This window comes from Heterodontus francisci, chromosome 7 (genome assembly GCF_036365525.1).
Source record: "Heterodontus francisci isolate sHetFra1 chromosome 7, sHetFra1.hap1, whole genome shotgun sequence".
Classification (NCBI taxonomy): Eukaryota; Metazoa; Chordata; class Chondrichthyes; order Heterodontiformes; family Heterodontidae; genus Heterodontus; species Heterodontus francisci.
This window is the reverse complement of record NC_090377.1, coordinates 70,379,058-70,403,691: the sequence shown is the minus strand read 5'-3', so window position 1 is coordinate 70,403,691 and position 24,634 is coordinate 70,379,058. Positions and strand designations below refer to the sequence as shown.

Genomic DNA, 24,634 nt, shown 5'->3' with positions numbered 1-24,634 from the left:
TCTCTCTCCACAGATGCTGTCAGACCTGCTGAGTATTTCCAGCACTTTCTGTTTTTTTTATGCAAGATTGCGAATGCCTGGTAAGATTGCAATAAATTACATTCAGATGTATGCTAAAGTGTGTTTAACATATGTAAATCCCAATGCTGTTGCAGCGGTGCGGAAGTACTGCCACAGCACTTCACTGCCTCTGACAAAATCGGAATGCAGCATTACGATGTTGGGTTCTGTGGTGGATGACGCCACGCCAACTCTCCATCCCCCCTTCACCTAAAAACTCGCTTTCCAGAAGAGCATAAAATTCAGCCCATAGTCTTAGTAGAAAGATGCTGAAGGATGTGGATGTATAAACAGACTGAGGGGTTCAAATATATAATTCCCTGAAAGTGGGAGTATAGATGGATAAAGCCATAAAATGTTTTATGGATTGGGGCATGGAGTACCAGAGCAAAGAATTAATGAAAAAGTCGTACAAAACCTTGGTTAGGCCCAGTTATAGCACTATGTAAAATTTTGGAAGGTCCATTATAAAAAGGACAATAAAGCTGTACAAAAAATGCAGCATAAATTCATCATGAGAAAGATTAGAGGAAATATCCTTCGGGTAGTTGGACCATGGCATACTTTACCATGAGGAGAAAATGAGGTAGAGACCATTACTTCTCTTAAAGGAAAATTGAATAAAATTTGAAGCAGAGAAAGCTATGGGAAGTGTTTGGGATAGCAGGCCAAATGGTCTCCTCTATGCTGTAGATTTCTACCGTTTTTACAATGATATTCTGCACTATGTGCCTTTCCCCATTACCTTGATTTCTCAGTTCAAAATGTATAATTATTAAAAGCAGTGTTAAAATGATAATACTATCTTAGTTCAGTAGTATATAATAAAACAATGAAAGGGCTCTTATTTATGAAAATTTGAATTTTAAACTGCTCTTTTCTCAAAAACTATTTTTCTTGCATTCATTACATTTCAGACTTTAAAAGTTAATCTGAAGAATCTATCGGCTTCCATTAATATTAGCAATCTTATTTACTTTCAGAAGTGAGAAAAACTTTCACATTTTTTACTACATTTATGCTGGTCTCTATCATCAGAAGAAACTGGCAGAATATAAACTTGCTGAAAATAAACCTCCAAGGTGAGTAATTTTGCAATACTTTAAAACATTGGCTTGTTGATTTTATTTAAAATGTGATCTGTCTGTCATTGAACAATATATTATATTTAGCAGTATCTCACACAAGACTGTGTAGTTGTTTTACTAAAGTAGCTTTCAGATGCTGTATTGGTTATGATAGAGCCATGATATTTGGTTACAAAACACAAAAGTGTAAATGAAAGAAACACTTGGGTTTATTACATCTTTCAGAGAGATCCCAAAACACATAATAAATTACTTTGAAATGCAGTGACTGTTGTTATGTAGACATGATTTTTCACTGAATAAATAATAAAAAGTATGGAATAAGTAAAGTTCATGAAGCCTGTTTGCTCAGGACAATTTGTCCTATCGCAAACACTACCCAACCAAATTAGTCGCCTAAAGTTGATAGTTGACTCCAAGTAAATCCCCTAGAACATGAGTTCTGTGAAATTTCTTAAATAAAACGAGGGAATGCACATCAGGTTAATTGGCATTTGAAAGAAAATGATGGGATAACAGAGCTGACAGGATTGGAGGGATAAATCTTTTCACCTGACTGACGAGGGTAGCTTGGAGTATCCAGAGGAAAACAAAAAGGTGATAGGGGAATAACAGATAAAGATCAATAGTTTAGGGGCTAATATCTCTGGTGATTTTTTTCCAGCTGCTATCCATTTGAATAGGTGCTTAAAAATGTGCCCAGAATGACTCCAAAATGGAAGTCAAAAAAGTTACATCTATGCAACAGCTACTTGGAGACTACAACAGTAAAATGGGGGTGGGGGAGCACTGGAGGGGAAATTTTAACCCTGCCCACCTGACGAGCATTCAGTGCCTGCTGATGTCCTGCTTCCTACCTACAGTTTTCAATTTTAATCTGCCCTTCTGAGCAGGCGGGAAGGGCACCCGCCTGAAACCAGCGGTACTCTTCTTTAAACATGCAGATTGGGCTCCGAGGACATCATCTGTAGTAACCAGTGGCCTGAGTGGGAAGACTGTTTTGGTTCTCCTGCCAGGCAAAGCTGGGGGAAGGAACAGTCGGAGCTAGAAGAGACCCAAAGAGGTAAGTTTTTAAACTTTCCTTTTGAGGCCAGGCACAGCAGGAAACTGCAAAGGGCAACCACTCAGGCCTTTCACTGACGTTAGGGGGGGTCTGCTGCTTTCATTAGAACCCGTAGGCCCAATTCCTGCACTGTGTTAAATTTGCGGTTATGTCATATATGAAATTGTTGAAGTCCCTGTTCAGATCGGCATGGGAGGGCGATCCTACACTGCTGTCAACGAATTCAATGGAGATTTCAGGAGTAGCATTTTGGCGGCTGTACAGAAAAAATAAAATATGTTCAGTAGCTTTTTTGCGACATTTAAAGTCTTCTGGGAGGGGGGCTTTCCTTCTGTGAGAGCATCTCTTTTCTCTTTCACTGTTTATCTTTATTCTCCTTTCATTACTTTCTCCCCAAAGTAGACTCATATTTCTGCAACATTGTGGATACTCTTCACAACTGAACTGCATTGTTTTTAAAGCCAATTCTGCAGACTTGCCAGGGTCAAAGCTGCAAGGGACAATTCAGCAATCCTGGCTTATAAAAATGCTGTGTAAGGCACAAATCTTGCTGCAGCTAGCCTTGCCAGACACTGAAGCTGGCTCATGAAAACCATCATCTTGCACTCTATGCATAGCTATATTGAGGTCGAGGACACCTCCCCAGAGGGCAACAGTACACATGCCTGGCAGGAAGTGATGACCAGTCTCAGTGCTGTCCACAATATCGTTAAGATATGAGAAAAAATATGCCATACAATGCATAACTTCCATAACCATTAACATTGGTTTCATTAACTTACATTAGCTCAGCCTAGAAATTAATTGATATTGTGCTCATTTTACATGCATAAAACAGGTGCCAAAATGTCCAATAACTGGGAGGGCATTAAGGGAATAATCCATGTCAGAAGTGCACCTCCTACTATGTGGTAAAGGCAGAAAAAGAGGCATCCAGGGTCTGTGCCTGAAATAGGTGTTAGGCCCCTTGCATGTGTAAGAATGGGTCCTAATGCCTGTTTGAGGCCGTTTCCGAAAACTGAGCTGTTCTGACTGGCTAGCACTGGGTCAGCTACGTTAGGAAAGCATGGTCTACATTCAGCCAAACTAGCCGTCCTTAAAGGGGCAGCTGCAGGTCACCACCAAATGCTAAGTTTGTTCAAAAAATACTTTACTGACTATGAAGCTGGGAGATGCGGGCCGCCTCTCACTCCCAATCATCCCCCATTCCTCATGATCGCTTCCCCCTTCTCCCGATCACCTGCCTTCGCCCCAGTCACCTCCTCCCTCCTGATCTGCCCTTTCCCTGCGATCATTTCTGCACTTCTCAATTCACGGGAGCAGCCTGGGATTCCTGCAGCATGTCCACAGCTCACTGATCTCACTTAAATGAGGCCTGAGCCCTAATATTGGGTGTACATCAGACCTACCCATTCTGGCACAGGGATTGTTCCAATTTCTCGGCGGCTGTCTCTGTGTTATTGATGGGTGAGAGATCCATTGTTGTAACTCATCTATGTCAGTAATGGAATTAAGACATAACATAAACTGATTGTCTACTTTGGTCAAGAGAAAAGTTAAAAGCAACTTCTTATATAACAACAACAACTTCTATTTCTCTAGCGCTTTTAACGTAATAAAACATCCCAAGGTGCTTCAACAAGAGCATTTTAAAACAAAATATGACACCAAGCCACATAAGGAGATATTAAGTCAGATGACCAAAGGCTTGGTCAAAGAGGTAGGTTTTAAGAAGTGTCTTAAAGGAGAAAAGTGAGGTAGAGAGCCAGAGAGGTATAGCGAGGGAATTCCAGAGCTTAGGGCGCAGGCAACTAAAGGCATGGCCACCAATGGTGGAGCGATTAAAATCAGGAAGGCTCAAGAAGCCAGAATTAAATGAGCACAGATATCTTGGAGTATTGTGGGCTGAAGGAGATTACAGAGATAGGGGAGTGGCAAAGCCATGGAGGGATTTGAAAACAAGGATGAGAATTTTAAAATCAAGGCGTTGCTTGATTGGGAACCAATGTAGGTCAGCAAGCACAAGGGTGATAGGTGAATGTGGCATAAGGACATGGGCAGCAGAGTTTTGGATGATCTCATGTTTGCAGGGGTAAATGGGGGACCAGCCAGGAGTTCGTTGGAATAGTCATGTCTAAAGGTAACAGAGGTATGAATGAGGGTTTCAGCAGCAGATGAGCTGAGAGAGGAGCAGAGCTGGGCAATGTTACTGAGTGACACCAAGGTTGCGAACTGTCTGGTTTAGTCTCAGACAGTTGTCAGGGAGAGGGATGGTGTTGGTAGCTAGGGAATGGAGTTTTGAGCATGGACCAAAAACAATGGTTTCAGTCTTCCCGATATTTAATTTCTGCTCATCCAGTACTGGATGTCAGTTAAGCAGTCTGATAATCTAACAACTGTGGAGGGGTCAAGAGAGGTGGTGGTGAGGTAGAGCTGAGTGCCGTCAGCATACATGTGAAAACTAATGCTGTGCTTTCAGATGATGACGCTGAGGGGCAGCATGTAGATGAGAAATAGGAGGGGGCCAAAGATAGATCCTTGGGGGACACCAGAGGTAGCAGAGCGAGAGCAAGAAGAGAAGCCATTGCAAGTGATACTCTGACTATGATTAGATAGATAAGAATAGAATCAGGTGACAGCAGTCCTACCCAGTTGAACAACATTTGAGAGGGTTTGGAGGAGGATGGTGTGGTCTACCATGTCAAAGGCTGCAGGGGTTTGTGAAGGCCGAGCAGGGATAGTTTACCTTTGTCACAGTCACAAAGGATGTAATTTGTGATTTTGATAAGTGCCGTTTTGATACTGTGGCAGAGGCAGAAGATGTTCAAGCATGGCTTTCCGGGAAAGGTGGGCACTGATTTGGGAGGTGACAAGATGTTCAAGGAGTTTGGAGCGGAAAGGGAGGTTGGAGATGGGGCAGTAGTTTGCAAGGATGGAAAGGTCAAAGTGCAGTTTTTTGAGGACAGGGATGATGATGGATTTAAAGGAGAGAGGGAGAGCACCTGAAGAGAGAGAACCGTTAACAACATCAGCTAACATCACTGTCGCTGGGTCAAAATCCTGGAACTCCCTTCCAAACCGCACTGTTGGTGTACCTACACCCCAGGGACTGCAGCGGTTCAAGAAGGCAGCTCACCACCACCTTCTCAAGGGCAGTTAGGGACAGGCAATAAATGCTGGCCTAGCCAGCAATGCCCACATCCTGTGAACAAATAAAAAAAAGCATGTGACTAGGAGGGGAAGTTAGGTGGTCAGTTTACTGAGAATAGGGTCATAGAAACATAGAAAATAGGAGCAGGAGTAGGACATTCAGCCCTTCAAGCCTGCTCCGCCATTCATTGTGATCATGGCAGATCATCCAACTCAGTAACCTGTTCCCACTTTCCACCATACCCTTTGACCCCTTTAGACCCAAGAGCTATATCTAATTCCTTCTTCAAAACATACAATGTTTTGGCCTCAACTGCTTTCTGTGGTAGCAAATTTCACAGGCTCACCACTCTCTGGATGAAGAAATTTCTCCTCATCTCAGTCCTGAAAGGTTTACCCCATATCCTTAGACTATGACCCCTGGTTCTGGGCTCCCCACCATCAGGAACATCTTGCCTGCATCTACCCTGTCAAGTCCTGTTAGAATTTTATAGGTTTCTATGAGATCCCCCCTCACTCTTCTGAATTCCAGCGAATGTAAGCCCAACCGACTCAATCTCTCCTCATACGTCAGACCCGCCATCCCAGGAATCAGTCTGGTAAACCTTCGCTGCACTCCCTCTATAGCAAGAACATCACACAAAACTGCACACAATATTCCAGGTGTGGTCTCACCAAGGCCCTGTATAATTGCAGCAAGCAATCCCTGCTCCTGTACTTGAATCCTCTCGCTATGAAGGCCAACGTACTATTTGCCCTTTTTACCACCTGTTGCACCTGTATGCTTACCTTCAGCGACTGGTGTACGAGAACACCCAGGTCTCGTTGCATTTTCCCCTCTCTCAGTTTATAGCCGTTCAGATAATAGTCTGCCTTCCTGTTTTTGCTACCAAAGTGGATAACCTCACATTTATCCACATTATACTGCATCTGCCATGCATTTGCCCACTCACTCAACTTGTCCAAATCACCCTGAAGCCTCTCTGCATCCTCCTCACAACTCACCCTCCCACCCAGTTTGGTGTCATCTGCAAATTTTGAGATATTACATTTACTTCCCTCATCTAAATCATTAATATATATTGTGAATAGCTGGGGGCCTGGCGCCGATCCCTGCGGTACCCCACTAGTCACTGCCTGCCATTCGGAAAAAGACCCATTTATCCCTACCCTTTGTTTCCTGTCTGTCAACCAATTTTCTATCCATCGCAATACACTACCCCCAATCCCATGCGCTTTAATTTTATACGCTAAGAGCGAAGTCCAAAGTATGAAAAGTCCTCATCAGGGAACTGCTCTTTGCTGACGATGCTGCTTTAACATCTCACACTGAAGAGTGCCTGCAGAGTCTCATGGATAGGTTTGCGGCTGCCTGCAATGAATTTGGCCTAACCATCAGCCTCAAGAAAACGAACATCATGGGGCAGGACGTCAGAAATGCTCCATCCATCAATATTGGCGACCACGCTCTGGAAGTGGTTCAAGAGCTCACCTACCTAGGCTCAACTATCACCAGTAACCTGTCTCTGGATGCAGAAATCAACAAGCGCATGGAAAAGGCTTCCACTGCTATGTCCAGACTGGCCAAGACGGAAAATGGCGCACTGACACGGAACACAAAAGTCCGAGTGTATCAGGCCTGTGTCCTCAGTACCTTGCTCTATGGCAGCGAGGCCTGGACAACATATGTCAGCCAAGAGCGACGTCTCAATTCATTCCATCTTCGCTGCCTCCGGAGAATACTTGGCATCAGGCGGCAGGACTGTATCTCCAACACAGAAGTCCTCGAGGCAGCCAACATCCCCAGCTTGTACACACTACTGAGTCAGCGGCGCTTGAGACGGCTTGGCCATGTGAGCCGCATGGAAGATGGCAGGATCCCCAAAGACACATTGTGCAGCGAGCTCGCCACTGGTATCAGACCCATCGGCCGTCCATGTCTCCGCTTTAAAGACGTCTGCAAACGCGACATGAAATCCTGTGACATTGATCACAAGTCGTGGGAGTCAGTTGCCAGCGTTCGCCAGAGCTGGCGGGCAGCCATAAAGACGGGGCTAAAATGTGGCGAGTCGAAAAAACTTAGTAGTTGGCAGGAAAAAAGACAGAGGCGCAAGGGGAGAGCCAACTGTGCAACAGCCCCGACAAACAAATTTCTCTGCAGCACCTGTGGAAGAGTCTGTCACTCGAGAATTGGCCTTTATAGCCACTCCAGGTGCTGCTTCACAAACCACTGACCACCTCCAGGCGCGTATCCATTGTCTCTCGAGATAAGGAGGCCAAAGAAGAATCTCTTATGTCGGACTTTGTAGAAAGCCTTCTGAAAATCCAAATAAACCACTGGCTCCCCCTCGTCAACTTTACTAGTTATTTCCGCGAAGAATTCTAGTACATTTGTCGAGCATGATTTCCCTTTCGTAAATCCATGCTGACTGTCCGATTCTACCACTAAGTGCTAAACTATAAAATCTTTGATAATGGACTCTAGAATTTTCCCCACTATCGACGTCAGGCTGACTGGTCTATAATTCCCTGCTTTCTCTCTACCTCCCTTTTTAAAAAGTGGGGTTACATTAGCTACCCTTCAATCTTTAGGAACTGTTCCAGAGTCTATAGAATCTTGGAAGATGACCACCAATGCATCCACTATTTCTAGGGCCACTTCCTTAAGTACTCTGGGATGCATACCATCAGGCCCTGGGGATTTATTGGCCTTCAATCCCATCAATTTCCCCAACACCATTTCTCTACTAATACTGATTTCCTTCAGTTCCTCCCTCTCACTAAACCCTGTGTTCCCCAACATTTCTGGTATGATATTTGTGTCCTCCTTTGTGAAGACAGAACCAAAGTATGCATTTAGTTGGTCAGCCATTTCTTTGTTCCCCGTAATAAATTCCCCTGTTTCTGACTGTAAGGGACCTACATTTGTCTTCACCAATATTTTTCTCTTCACATACCTATAGAAACTTTTACAGTCAAGGGAGTGGGAGGCAGGTCTCATGGATAAGATGAGCTTGAAGAGGGAATATGGGGAGATAGGAGAGAAACTAGAGAAAGATGTGAGTTCACGGCTAGCGAACAGTGGGACCTTTAGAGGAAATTTAGCCCATTGAGCTAGTGGAAGCAAGGACGCAACAGAGACAGCTGATGGATGGTTTCGAATTTAGTTTGAAGAAGTTGTAGAGCTCCTCACACTTATTTTGGGAGATGTGGGAGGAAGAGACAGGAGAGAGGGATTTAAGAGGTTGATTTGCAACAGAGAAAGGAAGCCGCAGGTTATCTTTGCATTCCAGGATGATCCTGGAATAGTGGGCAGTTTTAGCAGACAAGAGCAGGACCCGATAATGCATATGTGATCCAGCCAGATCTGGTGGTGAATGGCTAAACCAGTTGGCCACCATATCTTTTTAAATCTGTCTCCCTTTTTCTTAAGGGGGTGTAGATCTTGGCCATACCAGAAGGAATGCCCAGAGTGAGAGACAGAGTAATGGTTTTAATAGGGACCAGGCCAACAAGGTGGAGATGAGGCGGTTGAGTAAATCAGTATCTGCTAGATGGTTGGAATTTTGAAAGTGAGGTTGTAAGTGAATTGGAGGATAGTTTTTTGCAGGGACAGACACAGAAGGAGGTAAGGTTGGCACGTGGAATGGGGTTGTTGGTGGGGGATGATACAAGAGGTGATCAGAGATGGCCTTATCTGTGATTGATACAATGAAACTAGCAAGGTCATGTGAGATAGCGAGGTCAAGGGGCTGACTGTGAATATGGGTTGTGAAGTTTAGGTGGAGGGATAGGTTTAGGGAGATTAAGAGGGCAGTGAACTCAGAGGAGAGAGCATAATGAGTTGAGATGGAAGTCGAAATCACCGAGGATGAGAAGTCGTTCAGTGCAGAGACTCGGGGAGGAAAGCAGTTCAGATATCTCGGTGGAAAAATTGGCGTTGTACTTGGGACGGCGGTAAAGAGCAAGTATTTTGAATGAGAGTTGAGAGTGGTGTAATAAACTGAGATGCTTAAAGGAGGAAAAAGTGCCAGAGGATTAGTGGGTCAGGCCAAGGTGTGATCTGGTGATAAGTGCCATACCGGCACTACAACAGTCATGACGGGGCAAGTGGTGGAAGGTATAGCCAGGTGGGGAAGCTTCATCAGCTAGGTTTCCATTAAGGCCATCCACAATACGTTCATGGATGGCAGGGACCTTGTTCATAAGCGAATAGACATTCTGAAAGGAAATGCAAAGAGGGATGATGGGCTTTCATCGTCCACAGGGTCAGCAGTGGGAGGGGTTAGTTGGACAGGAAGAAGAGTGGCAAGATTAGCCCCCAGCAGATACACTGGGTGGGACGATAGGTGAGGAACGTAAGAACATGGGAAATAGAGGCAGGAGTAGGCCTTTTGGCCCTTCGAGCCTGTTCCGCCATTCAACTAGAACATGGCTGATCTTCTATCTCAAAGCCATTTTCCCACACTGTTCCCATATCCCTTGGTATCTTTAATATCTAGAAAAGAAAAAGTAGAATGGAGCATTTCGGATTGCTGCTCATAATGAACCAGTGCCGAGTGCCTTGATCAGTCTTTCAGAGGATGCCAAGAGAGGCACAAAAGGGAGCTATATGCTTATCTAAGAGGGAGTCAAGCCTGGGACAGTGGCAAGAGAGCAGGAACGTCGAGATGCTGAGGAGTACTGAATCCACTGAAGACACATGAACCCCAAGAGAGAAAAGTCTCCTGTAGCAAACAAGGTTTAAGAAGAATACTGGGCCCCAACGAAAAGCAAGATCTACGTACAATCAAGGACTGTGCAGTGAGCTTGAAGAACCGTAACAAAAATTCTTCAGATATTGCCTTAAACTTTTGCACTTTATTTTTCTTCTGCTCTTTTCTGTCTCTATCTGTGTGTATCGCGTAAACATGTTAGCGTGGGCATGTCGTGTATCCGTAGGCGTTAACCGATTTAGAGTTCAAGTTTAATAAATTTCAACTTTTCTTCTTTAAACCTAAGAATGCCTGTTTGTGCTGGTTTCTTTGCCTTATAATTGGAAAGCGGTGAACAAGGATTCACCAAGGGGGAGATAAAAACACGGTGTGTTTGAAATTAAATCCTGTTACAGTAAGACTAGGTGAAGGCTGAGAGGGACCCCTAGACACCTTTCTCACTTTGTCATAACAGTATGTTCCCAATTCAAAGGCAAAAAGAGCAAATCTGATGCAAGTACCACAGAATTGTACTTGGTCTTCATTTAAATATTTTTCCATTAAATTTCAGGCGTTAATGAAGTAAGGTGCAAAATAAATGCAAGTATACCAGCGCAGAATGTAGACTGGTGTTGAATTGCAGTCCAGTAGGAATGTAGTGCATGGCATACTCTTGTAATTCTGTGCTCCTTCTGCATTGATTGCACAACTGTCATCCAACGCCCTGTAATGTATTCACTAAATGTTTTGGTAAATGAAAGTCAGGTATACTCCTTTGAAATTAGCTGTACAGTATCCATTGGTATAAAAGAGAACCCATTGTCTCTCGAGACAAGGAGGCGGCACAGTGGCGCAGTGGTTTGCACTGCAGCCTCACAGCTCCAGCGACCTGGGTTCAATTCTGGGTACTGCCTGTGTGGAGTTTGCAAGTTCTCCCTGTGTCTGCGTGGGTTTCCCCCGGGTGCTCCGGTTTCCTCCCACAAGCCAAAAGACTTGCAGGTTGGTAGGTAAATTGGCCATTATAAATTGCCCCTAGTATAGGTAGGTGGTAGAGAAATATAGGGACAGGTGGGGATGTGGTAGGAATATGGGATTAGTGTAGGATTAGTATAAATGGGTGGTTGATGGTCGGCACAGACTCGGTGGGCCGAAGGGCCTGTTTCAGTGCTGTATCACTAAACTAAAGGAGAACTGTCTAATTATTTGCTTTGCTCTGAATCTTTAGTTGCATTCTAAGATTTGGATATTTTCAAAATTAACATCCTGTGCTAGCATGGTTCTTTTGTGCTTAAATAGGTATATTGATAATGAAAAAGACAAGATTATGCAGGACATCTTAACCAACAGCTCATACAGAGAGCAATTTGAAGCTATTCAGCATTGTTTCAGAATCATTGGATTCACTGATGAGGTGGGTAAAACTAAAGCCAGCCCAGTATATCGTTACATTATTTCAATTTATGCTTTGACATGAACAGCTCACTAAATTATATATGTATCACATGTTTGAAAGGTAAGAGCTCATTAATTGTATTTGAGGTACACGGTACACCTCCTGGGAATTCATGAAACTTGAAGGGAGCAGTGAACTAGGTAATTGTCCCTAATTCTGTGCTTGGTGTGCTCAATTTTTTAATCCTGCTAAACAATAAAGATGAAGTTTTCTTGACTGAAGTGGAGAGATGTAAATGAAAATAATGCTGTCATTCTAATCTGATTTTCACGAACCACAGTACAAAACTTAAATTGGATTCAATTATATGGAATAATAAATGCTATTTGATTCAGCTGAAATTTCTAAGATTAAGCTGCTGATGCATTTTAAGACATTTGATGGTGACCTAAGATTATATATGACTTTTTAAAAATGCATTTTCCATACTTGTTAGCGTAAAAGCAGGTTGGCATTAGGGACAGTGATGACAGACTGAGGTGCTATAAACCAAAAAAAACTGTAGCTCTCACAGTAAAGGCACTAAATAAATACAACTTGTTATTGATGCTGGTAATCTGAACAACAGGAACTGCTGGAAATATTCAATTCGCTCAGCATCTGTGGAGAGAACAGGTGAGTTAATCAACATTCCTGCTCTTCTTGACCCCACAGAAATCTATTAAAAAAAACTTACCTTTTTGGAGAAGACAACAACAATTTATATTATTTTGCATCTTTAATGTAATAAAATGTCCCAAGGCACTTCACAGGAGCATTATAAAACAAAAATATGACACTGAGTCACATAAGGAGATAGCAGGTCAGATGATCAAAGAGGTAGGTTTTAAGGAGTGTCTTAAAGGAAGAAAGTGAGGTGGAGAGATGTAGGGATTCCAGAGCTTAGGGACTAGGCAACTGAAAGAGCAGTCACCAGTGGTGGGGCGATTAAAATCGGGGATGCTCAAGAGGGCAGAATTAGAGGAGCGCAGATATCTTGGAGGATTACGGGATTGGAGGAGATTAGAGATAGGGAGGAGCAAGGCCACGAAGGGTTTTGAAAACGAGGATGAGAATTTTAAAATTGAAGTGTTGCTTGACCAGGTGTTAATGTAGGTCAGTGAGCACAGGGGTAATAAGTAAACGGAACCTGGTATGCCTAAGGACAGGGGCAGCAGAGTTTTGGATGACCTCAAGTTTACGGAGGGTAGAAGATGGGAGACCAGCCAGGAGTGCATTGCAATAGTCAATTCTAGAGATAACAAAGTTATGACTGATGGTTTCAGCAGCAGATGAGCTAAAACAGGAGTGAGGTCGGGCGATGGAAATAGGTCTTATTGATGGTGCGAATATGAGGTTGGAAGCACTTCTCTGGGTCAATTGTGACACCAAGGTTGTGAATAAACTGGCTTAATCTCAGACTGTCGCCAGTGGGGGGGATGGAGTTGGTAGCTAGGGAATGGAGTTTGGAGCGGGGACCGAAAACGATGACTAAAGTCCTGCCCAATATTTAATTCGAGGAAATTGCTGCTTATCCAGTAAAGGATTCAGATAAGCAGTCTGATAGTTTAGCAGCTGTGCACAACCACCACTAATCATTAAAGGACCACTGGTTAGGCCTCTCTTTGCCTGGACAAAATGAGACTGACATGTGCCTTGCATGCTGTGCCCATTTCTGCATGAAATTTGCAAATGAATCCTACAACAGGTTTAAGACCTCGATTTGTATCCTCTACTGCCTATTTTTCGACAGAAGTGCTGGGCACCCAATTAAAGATATGCCTCAAAATTGATTCAGGTAACCAAATGGGTGTACAAGGTCCCCACCAGATATTCCTCTGCCAGTTGCCCATTGTTCAGTTGAGGAAAGGAAGTTGAAAATCCTTTCACTTGTTCGTAGGAAGAGGCCTATTTATAGATAGCGAGTAAAGGATGATGTTAAGGACAATCTCTGGTTGTTTTTATTGTCAATGTCCTGAAAAACTGAAGAATTTGAAATGTAGGAATAATTCCACCCTAAACAATTATAACCTTTACCGCCAGCAGGACATTGGTGTTACCAGCCAGTTTTATAGTAATGAAAGCAGAGATCCATCTTGCTTCAAACTAAAAATTTTTCTGAATTACATTTTCATAGGAAATTTTATGTAGGGTGATTTTTTGAGAGTTTAAAATGAAGCTGCTTTCTGAAATTCTTCTTTGTGTGAGGATGTACATACTAACATACAAACATACGAATTAGAAGCAGGAGTTGGCCACTCGGCCCCTCAAGCCTGCTCCACCATTCAATAAGATCATGGCTGATCTGATTGTATCCTCGACTCCACATTCCCGCCTACCCCCAATAACCTTTCATCCCCTTGCTTATCAAGAATCTATCTACTTCTTCCCTAAAAATATTTAAAGACTCTGCTTCCACTGCCTTTTAAGGAAGAGAGTTCCAAAGACTCATGACCCTTTGATAGAAAAAATTCTCCTCATCTCTGTCTTAAATGGGAGACCACTTATTTTTAAACAGTGACCCTGAGTTCTAGATTCTCCCACAAGGGGAAACGTCCTTTCCACCCTGCCAAGACCCCTCAGGATGTTATATGTTTCAATCATGTTGCCTCTTATTCTTCTAAAGTTCAGCAGATACAAGCCTACCCTGTCCGACCTTGCCTCATAAGACAACCCACCCGTTCCAGGTATTAGTCTAGTAAACCTTCTCTGAACTGCTTCCAACGCACTTACATCCTTCCTTAAATAAGGAGACCAATACTGTACACAGTACTCCAGATGTGGTCTCACCAATGCCTTGTATAATTGAAGCATAACCTCCCTACTTTTGTATTCAATTCCCCTCGCAATTAACTATAACATTCTATTAACTTTCCTAATTACTTGCGAAACCTGTATACTAATCTTTTGTGATTCATGCACTAGGACACCCAGATCCTGCTGCATGTCAGAGCTCTGCAATCTCTCACCATTTAGATAATAGGCTTCTTTTTTATTCTTCCTTCCAAAATGAACAATTTCACATTTTCCCACATTATACTCCATTTGCCAGGTCTTTGCCCACTCACTTAACCTATCTAAATCCCTTTGTAGCCTCCTTATGTCCTCTCACAACTTACTTTCCCACCTATCTTTGTGTCATCAGTAAATTTAGCAACCATAGGCTGAAATTAATACTCCTGCCGGTGGGTGAAAACAAGTCCCCTGCTATAACGTCTTTAATAATAGCTTCTAACATTTTCCCTATGACAGATGTTAAGCTAACTGGCCTATAGTTTCCTGCTTTCTGTCTCCCTCATTTTTTGAATAAAGGAGTTACAATGGCTATTTTCCAATGTAATGGAACCTTCTCCACATCTAGGAAATTTTGGAAAATTAAAACCAATGCATCAACTATCTCCCTAACCATTTCTTTTAGGACCCTGGGATGAAGTTCATCAGAACCCAGGGACTTGACAGCCCGCAGCTCCAACAATTTGCTCAGTACCACTTCCTTGGTGATTGTAATTCTCTTGAGATCCTCCCTCCCTTCCATTTCCTGATTTAAAGCTATTTCTGGGATGTTACGTGTGTCCTGTATGGTGAAGACTGATGCAAAAAACCTGTTCAATTCATCTGCCATCTCCTTATTATCCATTATTAATTCCCCAGACTCACTTTCTACAGGACCAACGCTCACTTTGTTAATTCTTTTCTTTTTAAAATATTTATAGAAACTCTTACTATCTGTTTTTATATTTCTAGCTAGCTTTCTCTCGTACTCTAAATTTTATCTCCATATCAATCTTTTAGTCATTCTTTGCTGTTTTTTATATTCAGTCCAGTCTTCTGACCTGCAACCCCTCTTTGCATAATTATGTGCTTTCTCTTTAAATTTGATACTATCTTTAACTTTTTTACTTAACCACGGATGTTGGGTCCTCCCCTTGGAATTTTTCTTTCTCATTGAAATGTATCTATTCTGTGTATTCTGAAATATCCCCTAAATGTCTGCCACTGCATCTCTATTGACCTATCCCTTAACCTAATTTGCCAGTTCACTTTAGCTCGCTCTGCTTTCATGCCCTCATAATTGCCCTTATTTAAGTTTAAAATACTAGTCTTGGACCCATTCTTCTCTCCCTCAAACTGGATGTAAAATTCAATCATATTATGATTGCTGCTACCGGGGGGCATCTTCACAATGAGGACATCAGTTAATCCTATCTTTAGTTGTAGTTTGTAATTTAAATCAATACATAAATACTGACGTATTTCTGAGGGTGCTATCCAGCATAACCAGTCTTACAGAAGGAAGTCAAAACATGAAAATTGCATCCGAAAATCTCTCTTAGCATTGAAATGTTGGATGTATGCAAAGTTTGCTTCAGACACTTCATTATTTTTTTTAGGAGATTAAAACATTGTCTAACTCCGAAATAATATTGATAATTATGTATTATGTCCCTTTTGCTTCTGTGTAATTAAATATTTTATAAGTAATATAGAATATTATTATTAGCCATAACATTATGGTCTGACAGCATAGTGGTTCCCTCCTTTTGGAAATAAGATCAGACATTGGATTGCAAGTGCAATGTCCAGTTCAAAATATCTTAATAAAAGGGTATTGTTAATCCTCAGGCATGCTATTCCCATTCATAGAACATATAAGATGCGAGCTTCAAATCATGGGGAACTTTTTCTAGAAGCTACATTTTGCTGTGAACATGAATACTGGGATTTGCAAAATAATCCAAATTATTACAGTTTCTAGCAGTAAATGTATTCAAATTGAAGGAGTGCACTTACTGCCAAAAGGAAAATCCACCTCATTTCATTTCTTATTATAAATAAGCAGCTCTGTTATATATTCATCTGTGTGGAAAGCTTCTTTAGGAGATTTTGGGTATTCAATTGCATTACGATGTATTTATTGAATCAGGAAGCTTTTAAAATATATAAATAAGGCTCATTTCATTTTACATACCTGAATTACTTTTCAGGAAGTTCGGTCAGTATACAGAGTTCTTGCTGCGATCCTGAATACTGGAAATATTGAGTTCGCACCAATTGCCTCAAAACATCAGATGGATAAAAGTGAAATTCCAGATGGAGAACCTTTAGAAAATAGTAAGGTTTTTTTCAATGTACCAATATCAGCAAATTAATTGTAACACATTTGGGATTTTTGATCTTTTATTTCACAGGGTTTGTAATGAACTATACTTAAGAACACAATAGCATAATAAATAGGAGCAGGAGTCTGCCATTGAGCCCTTTGAGCCAGCTTCGCCATTCAATTAAATCATGGCTGATCATCGACCTCAATTCCATCTTGCCGCACTGTCCCCATATCCTTTAGTTCCCCTTAGTATCCAAAAGGTTAGCAATTTCTGTCTTGAATGTACTCAATATCTGAGTATCCACAGTCCTCTGGAGTAGAGAATTCCAACGATTTACAAACATTTGAGTGAAGAAATTTCTCCTCAACTCAGTCCTTTGTGACTTACTCCTTATTCTGAGACTATGACCCCTAGTTCCAGACTGCCTCATCAGAGGATACATCTTGCCAGTATCTAGCCTGTCAAGCCTCTTAAAAAAAATTTTGTTTCAATGAGATCACCTCTCATTCTTCTAAACTCTAGGGAATATGTCCAGTGAACCATTTCCTCTATGGCAAGTATATCCTTCCTTAGGTAAGGAGATCAAAACTGTACATGGTACTCTGGTTGTGGTCTCACCAAGTCCCTAAATAATTGAATTCAGGCTTCTTTACTCTTGTACTCCAATTCCTTTGTAATAAAGGCGAACATACCATTTGCCTTCCTAACTATTTGCTGTACTTGCATGGTAACTTTCTGCAATTTGTGTACAAGGACACCCAGATCCCTCTGAATATCAACATCTCTCTTACCATTTAAAATATATTCTGATTTACTATGTTTCCTACCAAAGTGGAAAACTTCACATTTTCTGCATTTATATTTCATCTTTTATGTTCTTTCCCACTCACTTAACCTGTCTACATCCCTTTCCAGCCTCTTTGCATCCTCCTCACAACTTACTTTCCACCTAGCTTTGTACCATTAGAAGCTGATGGGGACATATCCAAGCAAAGTTGGATACGTTACACTTGACGCCCTCATCTATGTCATTAATATAGATTGTTAACAGTTGAGGCCCAAACATTGAACCTTGCAGTACCTTACAAGCTACACCCTACTATCCCAAAAATGTTGTCTATTAAAACAAATTGAATTTGGACAGATTAAAAAAAAACAAAGGCTATAGGCATTGAAGATGTGTAATAAAGTCAGACAAGCCCATTTTAAAACATTTTATTTTATTTAGAGATACAGCCCTGAAACAGGCCCTTTGGCCCACCGAGTCTGTGCTGACCATCAACCACCCATTTATACTAATCCTACACTAATCCCATATTCCTACCACATCCCCACCTGTCCCTATATTCCCCGACCACCTACCTATACTAGGGGCAATTTATAATGGCCAATTTACCTATCAACCTGCAAGTCTTTGGTGGTGGGAGGAAACCGGAGCACCCGGCGAAAACCCACGCAGACACAGGGAGAACTTGCAAACTCCACACAGGCAGTACCCAGAATTGAACCCGGGTCGCTGGAGCTGTGAGGCTGCGGTGCTAACCACTGCGCTGCCCATTTGTGGAATGTTGCACTCATCGTCTATTTTAATTGATACATTCAGAGTCAATTATTTCATCCCAGGCTCATTACGCCAGAATATCCCATATACCTTTTCAGAATAGCATGAGATTTGGTATTTAAACCTACAACCTAAGTTGGGAGGATATGAAGCCACTTTTACTGAGTGGCCTACTGGTGAATAACTGAATGGGGACAAAGTCAGAGTGACAGCCTTTAGTTTTTAGACTTCCTGTGAATGCAAAAAGTTAGCAATTTCTGTCCTGAATGTTACTCAATGACTGAGTATCCACAGCCCTCTGTTAGCTGCCCATGTCGAGCTGACTGCATGGCAAGAACATCCATCAGAAGCCAGTGGGGTCATTCTTCAAATATGCATCGAGCTCCAATAATGTCATTGAGGTCAAACTGCTATTTCCTTCTGAGCCCTGAGCCAAGGTGTAGAGGTGGCTTCTCCACCAAGCCAAAGCTGCTGGGAGTTGTTTCAGAAGAATGTAAATTTTTAAAATATATTTGTAGTTTCCTTAGAATCATAGAATGGTTACAGCATAGAAGAAGGTCATTCAGCCCATCGTGTTCAAGCCAGCTCTCTGTAGGAGCAACTGAGATAGGCCCACTCCCCCACCTTTTCCCCATAGACCTCCAAATTTTTACTCCAGATAATTATCCAATTCACTTTTGAAAGCTATGATTGAATCTGCCTCCATCACACTCTCAGGTAGTGCATTCCAGATCCTAACCACTCACTGTGTAAAAAGGTTTTTCCTCATGTCACCTTTGGTTCTTCTGCCATTCATTTTAAATCATGTCCTCTGGTTCTTGACCTTTTCACCAATGGAAATAGTTTCTCTCTATCTACTCTGTCCAAACCCCTCATGATTTTGAACACCTCTATCAAATCTCCTCTCAACCTTCTGTAATGAGAACAGCCTTAGTTCCTCCAATCTATCCATGTAACTGAAGTCTCTGGAACCATTCTCGTAAATCATTTCTGCACCCTCTCTAATGCCTTCACATCCTTTGTATGGTGCAGTACCCAGATTTGGACACAACATTTCACTTGACGCTGAACCAGTGTTTTTAAAAAGGTTCATCATAATTTCCTTGCTTTTGTACTCTATGACTCTGTTTATAAAGCCCAGGATCCTGTATGCCTGATTAACCACTTTCTCAACCTGCTCTGCCACCTTCAGTGATTTGTGCACATATACCCACAGGTCCCTTTGCTCCTGCACCCCCTTTAGAATTGTATCATTTATTTTATATTGCCTCTCTTCCTTTTTCCTTCCAAAATGTATCACTTCACACATATCTGCAATAAATGTCACCTGCTACGTCCGCCCATTCTACCAGTCTGTCTAGGTCCTCTTGAAGTCTATCACTATCCTCTCCCAGTTCATAATACTTTCAAGTTTTGTGTCCTCTGCAAATTTTGAAATTGTTCCCTGCACACCCAAGTCTGTGTCATTTATATAGATTAAGAAAAGCACTTGTCCTAATACCAACTCCTGGGGAACCCACTATATACCTTCCTCCAGTCCAAAAAACAAGAGTTCACCCTACTCTCTGTTTCCTGTCAGTCAGCCAACTTTGTATCCATGCTGCCACTGTCCCTTTTATTCCATTAACTATAATTTTGATGAAAAGCCTGTTATGTGGCACTTTATCAAATGCCTCTTGGATATCCATGTACACCATATCAACTGTGATACTCTAATCAACCGTCACAGTTATCTCATCAAAAAACTCAATCAAGTTAGTTAAGCACGATTTTCCTTTAACAAATCCATGCTGGCTTTCCCTAATTACTTAATGACTGTTAATTTTGTCCCAGACTACCGTTTCTAAAATCTTTCCCACCATTGAGTCTAAACTGACTGGCCTGTAATTACTGGGTTTATCCTTGCACCTTTTTTTGAACAAGGGTGTATCATTTACAATTCTCCAGTCCTCTGGCATCACCCCTGTATCTAACGAGGATTGGAAGATTATGGCCAGTGCCTCTGCAGTTTGTATCCTTACTTCCCTCAGTATCCTCAGATGCATCTCATCTGGTCTCGGTGACTTACCAACTTTAAATACAGCCAGTCTTTCTAATACCTCCTCTTTATATCAATTTTCAGCCCATCTGCTTTCTCAGCTACCTCCTCTGTCACTGTGACTTTGGCAACATCATCTTCCTTCATAAGGACAGAAGAAGAAAAGAAAAAAAAAGACTTGCATTTATATTGCGTTTTTCATGACCATCAGACGTCTCAAACTGCTTTACAGCTAATTAAGTAGTTTTGTAGTGGAGTCACTGTTGTAATGTAGGAAACGCAATGTACTTATTTAGTACCTCAGCCATGCCCTCTACCTCCGTGCGTAAATCCTCTTTATGTCCCTAATTGGCCCCACTCTTCCTTTTACCATCTTTTTAGTATTTATATGCCTATAGAAGACTTTTTGATTCCCTTTTAAGTAAGCTGCCAGTTTTCTCTGACACTCTGTCTTTGCTTCCCTTATTTTTTTTTTCATTCCCCCTCAAAAACTTTCTATATTCAGGAATGCTTTTTCTGGCCCTGCAAGAAACCTTTGGGCCTTCCCTGCTTCAGGCTGCCTGTTCCCTGATAGCAATTACCTGCTGGACCCTCTGAAACACTTATCTTATGTCGGGGGACTGCATTGAAAGGCTTGCCAAAGAGTTTCAGCGCAATGCCTGAAAGTATGGAAGTGTCGCATCCAGCCTGTGTGGTGTCACCTTGCATGCATCAGCACTGCAGTCTCTCCTGGAGAATATGGCCACTGTATCTGGGTCCTCTCAACAGGAGTTAATGTTCATGACCTTTGCAACTTTTGTGGAGCTTAAACAGCTGTTCATGCTCTGGGCACCACCTTGGCGAGAAGCAGCTAATATCCCCAGTAACATGTCTGGAAGGGATTTAAGGCGAAAAAGTTAATGACATTGGTGACTTTGATAGCTGCTTGGTCCAGCAGGCAGCAGCGCACACTTCAGGAGACTACATTGATCAGCTACAGCTTACTTGATGAAACACACCTCCTGATGCAGTGTTCCTCAGAGCTATTCAGGAAACTGACTCTTGGCCTCTAGACCCTGTGGCTGGGTATGGCCTTCTATGAGCAACCCACCTCAACTGCTGTTCCCTAACAAATACATCTGTTGCTTGTCTTAATTGCTAAGGCTGTTCCTTTCCCCTCATATATTTGCCAATCTTAAGTTACGTAGCAAAACTAGGACACATGATGAGCACTGACTGCTTAATCAGAATAAAGGGAAAGAAACAGAAATAAGCAATCATGTGATCAGAACTATCTTAGCAATCCACTAATCACAATAGCGCACAGATCACTTTGATTGGAAATGAGTGCCCCTTTAAAAACTGCTGCCAGTCATGTTAGTCAAGTTGTGAAGCCTATCCTGCAAGATTTAACTCTGGTTTTGGGCTGGTTTAAAATTGCAGTGGGGTCCTAATTATATCATGGGACCCTGATTAACATTTAGTAATGAGGCACCAGTTTTTTTTCTGGCAAGTGTGTTTGGCAACAGTTAGCTTCCAAGTAAAGTAGAGGTGGCTGAAATGGGGGTTGGGGAATAGGTTGCTGTTTTAATAGTTTACCTGCATCAATCCCACCCAGTGAGTTGAGTTGAAATTGGGTGCCACGTTTTCTAACCTCTTTCTGATGTGACCTCATTCCTGCACCAGTGTTTGATGCTTTGTGAGCATCGTGCTTTTAAAGCAACATAGGAACAAGAGTAGGCCATTCAGCCTCTCGAGCCTGTACCACCATTCATTGAGATCATGGCTGATCTGCATCTTAACTGCATCCACCTGCCTTTGCTGCATATCCTTTTACACCCTTGTCTAGCAAAAATCTATCAATGTCAGATTTAAAATTGTTGATTGAGCTAGCATCAACTATTTTATGTGGGAGAGAGTTCCACATTTCCACCACTTTTTGAATGAAGAAATGTTTTCTAACTTCTCTCCTGAATGGCCTGACTCTGATTTTAAGATTATGTTCCCTTGTCCTGGACTCCTTCACCAGTGGAAAATGTTTCTCTCTGTCTACCCGATCAATTTCTTTCAAAATCCTAAAAACCTCAATCAATTCACCCTTTAACCTTCTATATTCCAAGGAATTTAAGTCTATTTTATGTAATATCTCCTCATAAATGAACCATTGGATCCGTAGTAACATTTTGGTGAATCTGTGCTCCACTCCTTCTCGGGTTAATAAATCTTTTCGAAGGTGCAATGTCCAGAACTGGAGCAGGAAGAATCGAGTATCTATGTATGAAGTAATCCTCTCTGGCATTTTCAGATTAGGGAATTTATGCCCTGCCTCAAAATGAAATTCTTTGTTGTGGCTCATTTAAGCTGCTGGAGGCCCTTAAGCTAGCTCCCAGTGAAAGATGTATCCAAAGTCTGGAGCTTGCCTAAGTCCTAGAACCAATGGTGGGGGTTAGTGGTAGTAGTGTTGGGCAGACAGAAGGCTTGCCCAACACACTTCTGATGAAGATCATTGTCCAGCAGAAAATATAGACTTTGCTTTCAGTCTTAATTGCCAAATTCTATTTTACAATTGGAACAGCTATGCTGTACATTACCTTTTGCTTTTATCTGTGTACAATATTGGTTTTTGTGGGTAATAATATGACTTTTGGGTAACTGGCGTAAATCATAATTGTACCAAAGACCCCAGAGTAAGTACTGTGAATGGAATGGACATCTAGTAATTTTGATGGAGTAATTATTAATTTCATTGGTGCAAATTGCTTAAACCTTCATACCTATCTTCTTTGGCTTCCTTGTCTCGAGAGACAATGGGTAAGCGCCTAGAGGTGGTCAGTGGTTTGTGGAGCATCAAAGTCATGTATTCAGATTGCATTATTTCATTGTAAAAATACAATTTGTAGTTGTCAACTACACCTGCATTCTTATGCAGTTAATCAGTTTGCTTAAAAGTTAATTCTTCAAAAATGCTTTTTTTTCAGCTTCAACTCTGCTGAGTATTGGTTCTGAAGAGTTTCAGGAAGCACTTACTTCTCATTGTGTTGTGACACGGGGAGAAACTATAATTCGTACAAATACAGTAGATGAGGCATCTGATGTTCGAGATGCCATGTCAAAGGCCTTGTATGGGAGATTATTCAGTTGGATTGTAAACCGCATCAATACACTTCTCCAGTCTGATAAAAGTGTATGGTAGGTGAATCGATTCTAAAAGCTGTGAACAAAATTGTCAAACTACTTCAAAGGGTACCGTCATCACACAAAAATATTTGGGAAAATGTCTTTGTTTGGAGGTGGAGAGAAGCTGTTCATTAATCTTGACATGATGATATCATGGTCAAGAAACACAAAAAATATACATTTGTAAAGATTTATGTCATTTCATCTTGTGCCTGCCAAGTCTTTTCTCACTTGGATATGCATATTTTGTCATAAAGATTATATTACTTTAATTTTATTTGTGCTGTATATATATAAATATATATATAGTAGAATAATTAGTTGCAATCCCATTACTGAAGCAAATAGTTATTCTGGACTTCTACCTGTTAGGATATGCAATAAATCTATATTTACATGAATGCTGTGCAGCTTGGCAATACACTAATAAACTTTAGGGCAACATAGATTGTTGTGAGCTCTACACAACATTTTAATACATTTAAAAAGTTTTCAAATTTTTTCTTACTTTCATGATTGTGACTGGGTAGCACAGTGACGCAAGGTTCAGAAGAACCAAACAAGGTGCAAGGTGATTTTTATTCCCATTCCACTGAATTTCCAGCTTCGGCCATATCACTATGGGGAGATGCTTAGTGGAAGCAAGTTGCCTTCCCACAGGAGAGAAGGGAATATAGGAGCAAAGTTGTCAGCAGTCGACACTTGCATGTCTCACAGCTGCTGGCTTAGACAGACAATCTTAATATAAATTACTGAGTGATAGCAACATTATTTTTGAGAAAACCCAGTACCTACCATGATTTTATTTCCCAAGATGTGAGCTTGCGTTTTTTAATTGCATGCCGACAAGTGGATGGATAAGACCATCACTGAATATTTTGCAGCCGCACAAAAAATTCACGTTGCTGATAATCAAGAATGTGAAGGTGAACATAACTTTTATCTGGCTCTGCCAGTTCTGATGAAGGGTTACTGACCTGAAACGTTAAGGTGAGGTCCCAGAGGACTGGAGAATAGCCAGAGTTGTTCCTTTGTTTAAAAAGGGTAGCAAGGATAATCCAGGAAATTATAGGCCGATGATCCTTACGTCCGTGCTAGGTAAATTATTAGAGAGGATTCTTCGGGACAGGATTTGCTCCCATTTGGAAACAAATGAACTTATTAGCGAGAGGCAGCATGGTTTTGTGAAGGGGAGGTCGTGTCTCACTAACTTGATTGAGTTTTTTGAGTAAGTGACGAAGATGATTGATGAAGAAGGGCAGTGGATGTTGTCTATATGGACATTAG

The 24,634-nt window shown here is 41.7% G+C and overlaps 1 protein-coding gene across 6 annotated transcripts in view; it reads left to right on the top strand.

Moving 5' to 3' along the window:
• The window catches only part of myo3b (myosin IIIB), a 756,411-nt gene that overhangs the window by 271,009 nt on the left and 460,768 nt on the right, over positions 1-24,634 (top strand). For all 6 annotated transcript variants that reach the window (XM_068035378.1, XM_068035376.1, XM_068035375.1 and 3 more), the window contains exons 15-18: positions 1,044-1,142; positions 11,352-11,466; positions 16,473-16,599; positions 23,149-23,359. In XM_068035378.1, the coding sequence (XP_067891479.1) occupies positions 1,044-1,142; positions 11,352-11,466; positions 16,473-16,599; positions 23,149-23,359 (552 nt within the window). The remainder of the gene's footprint in view (positions 1-1,043; positions 1,143-11,351; positions 11,467-16,472; positions 16,600-23,148; positions 23,360-24,634) is intronic.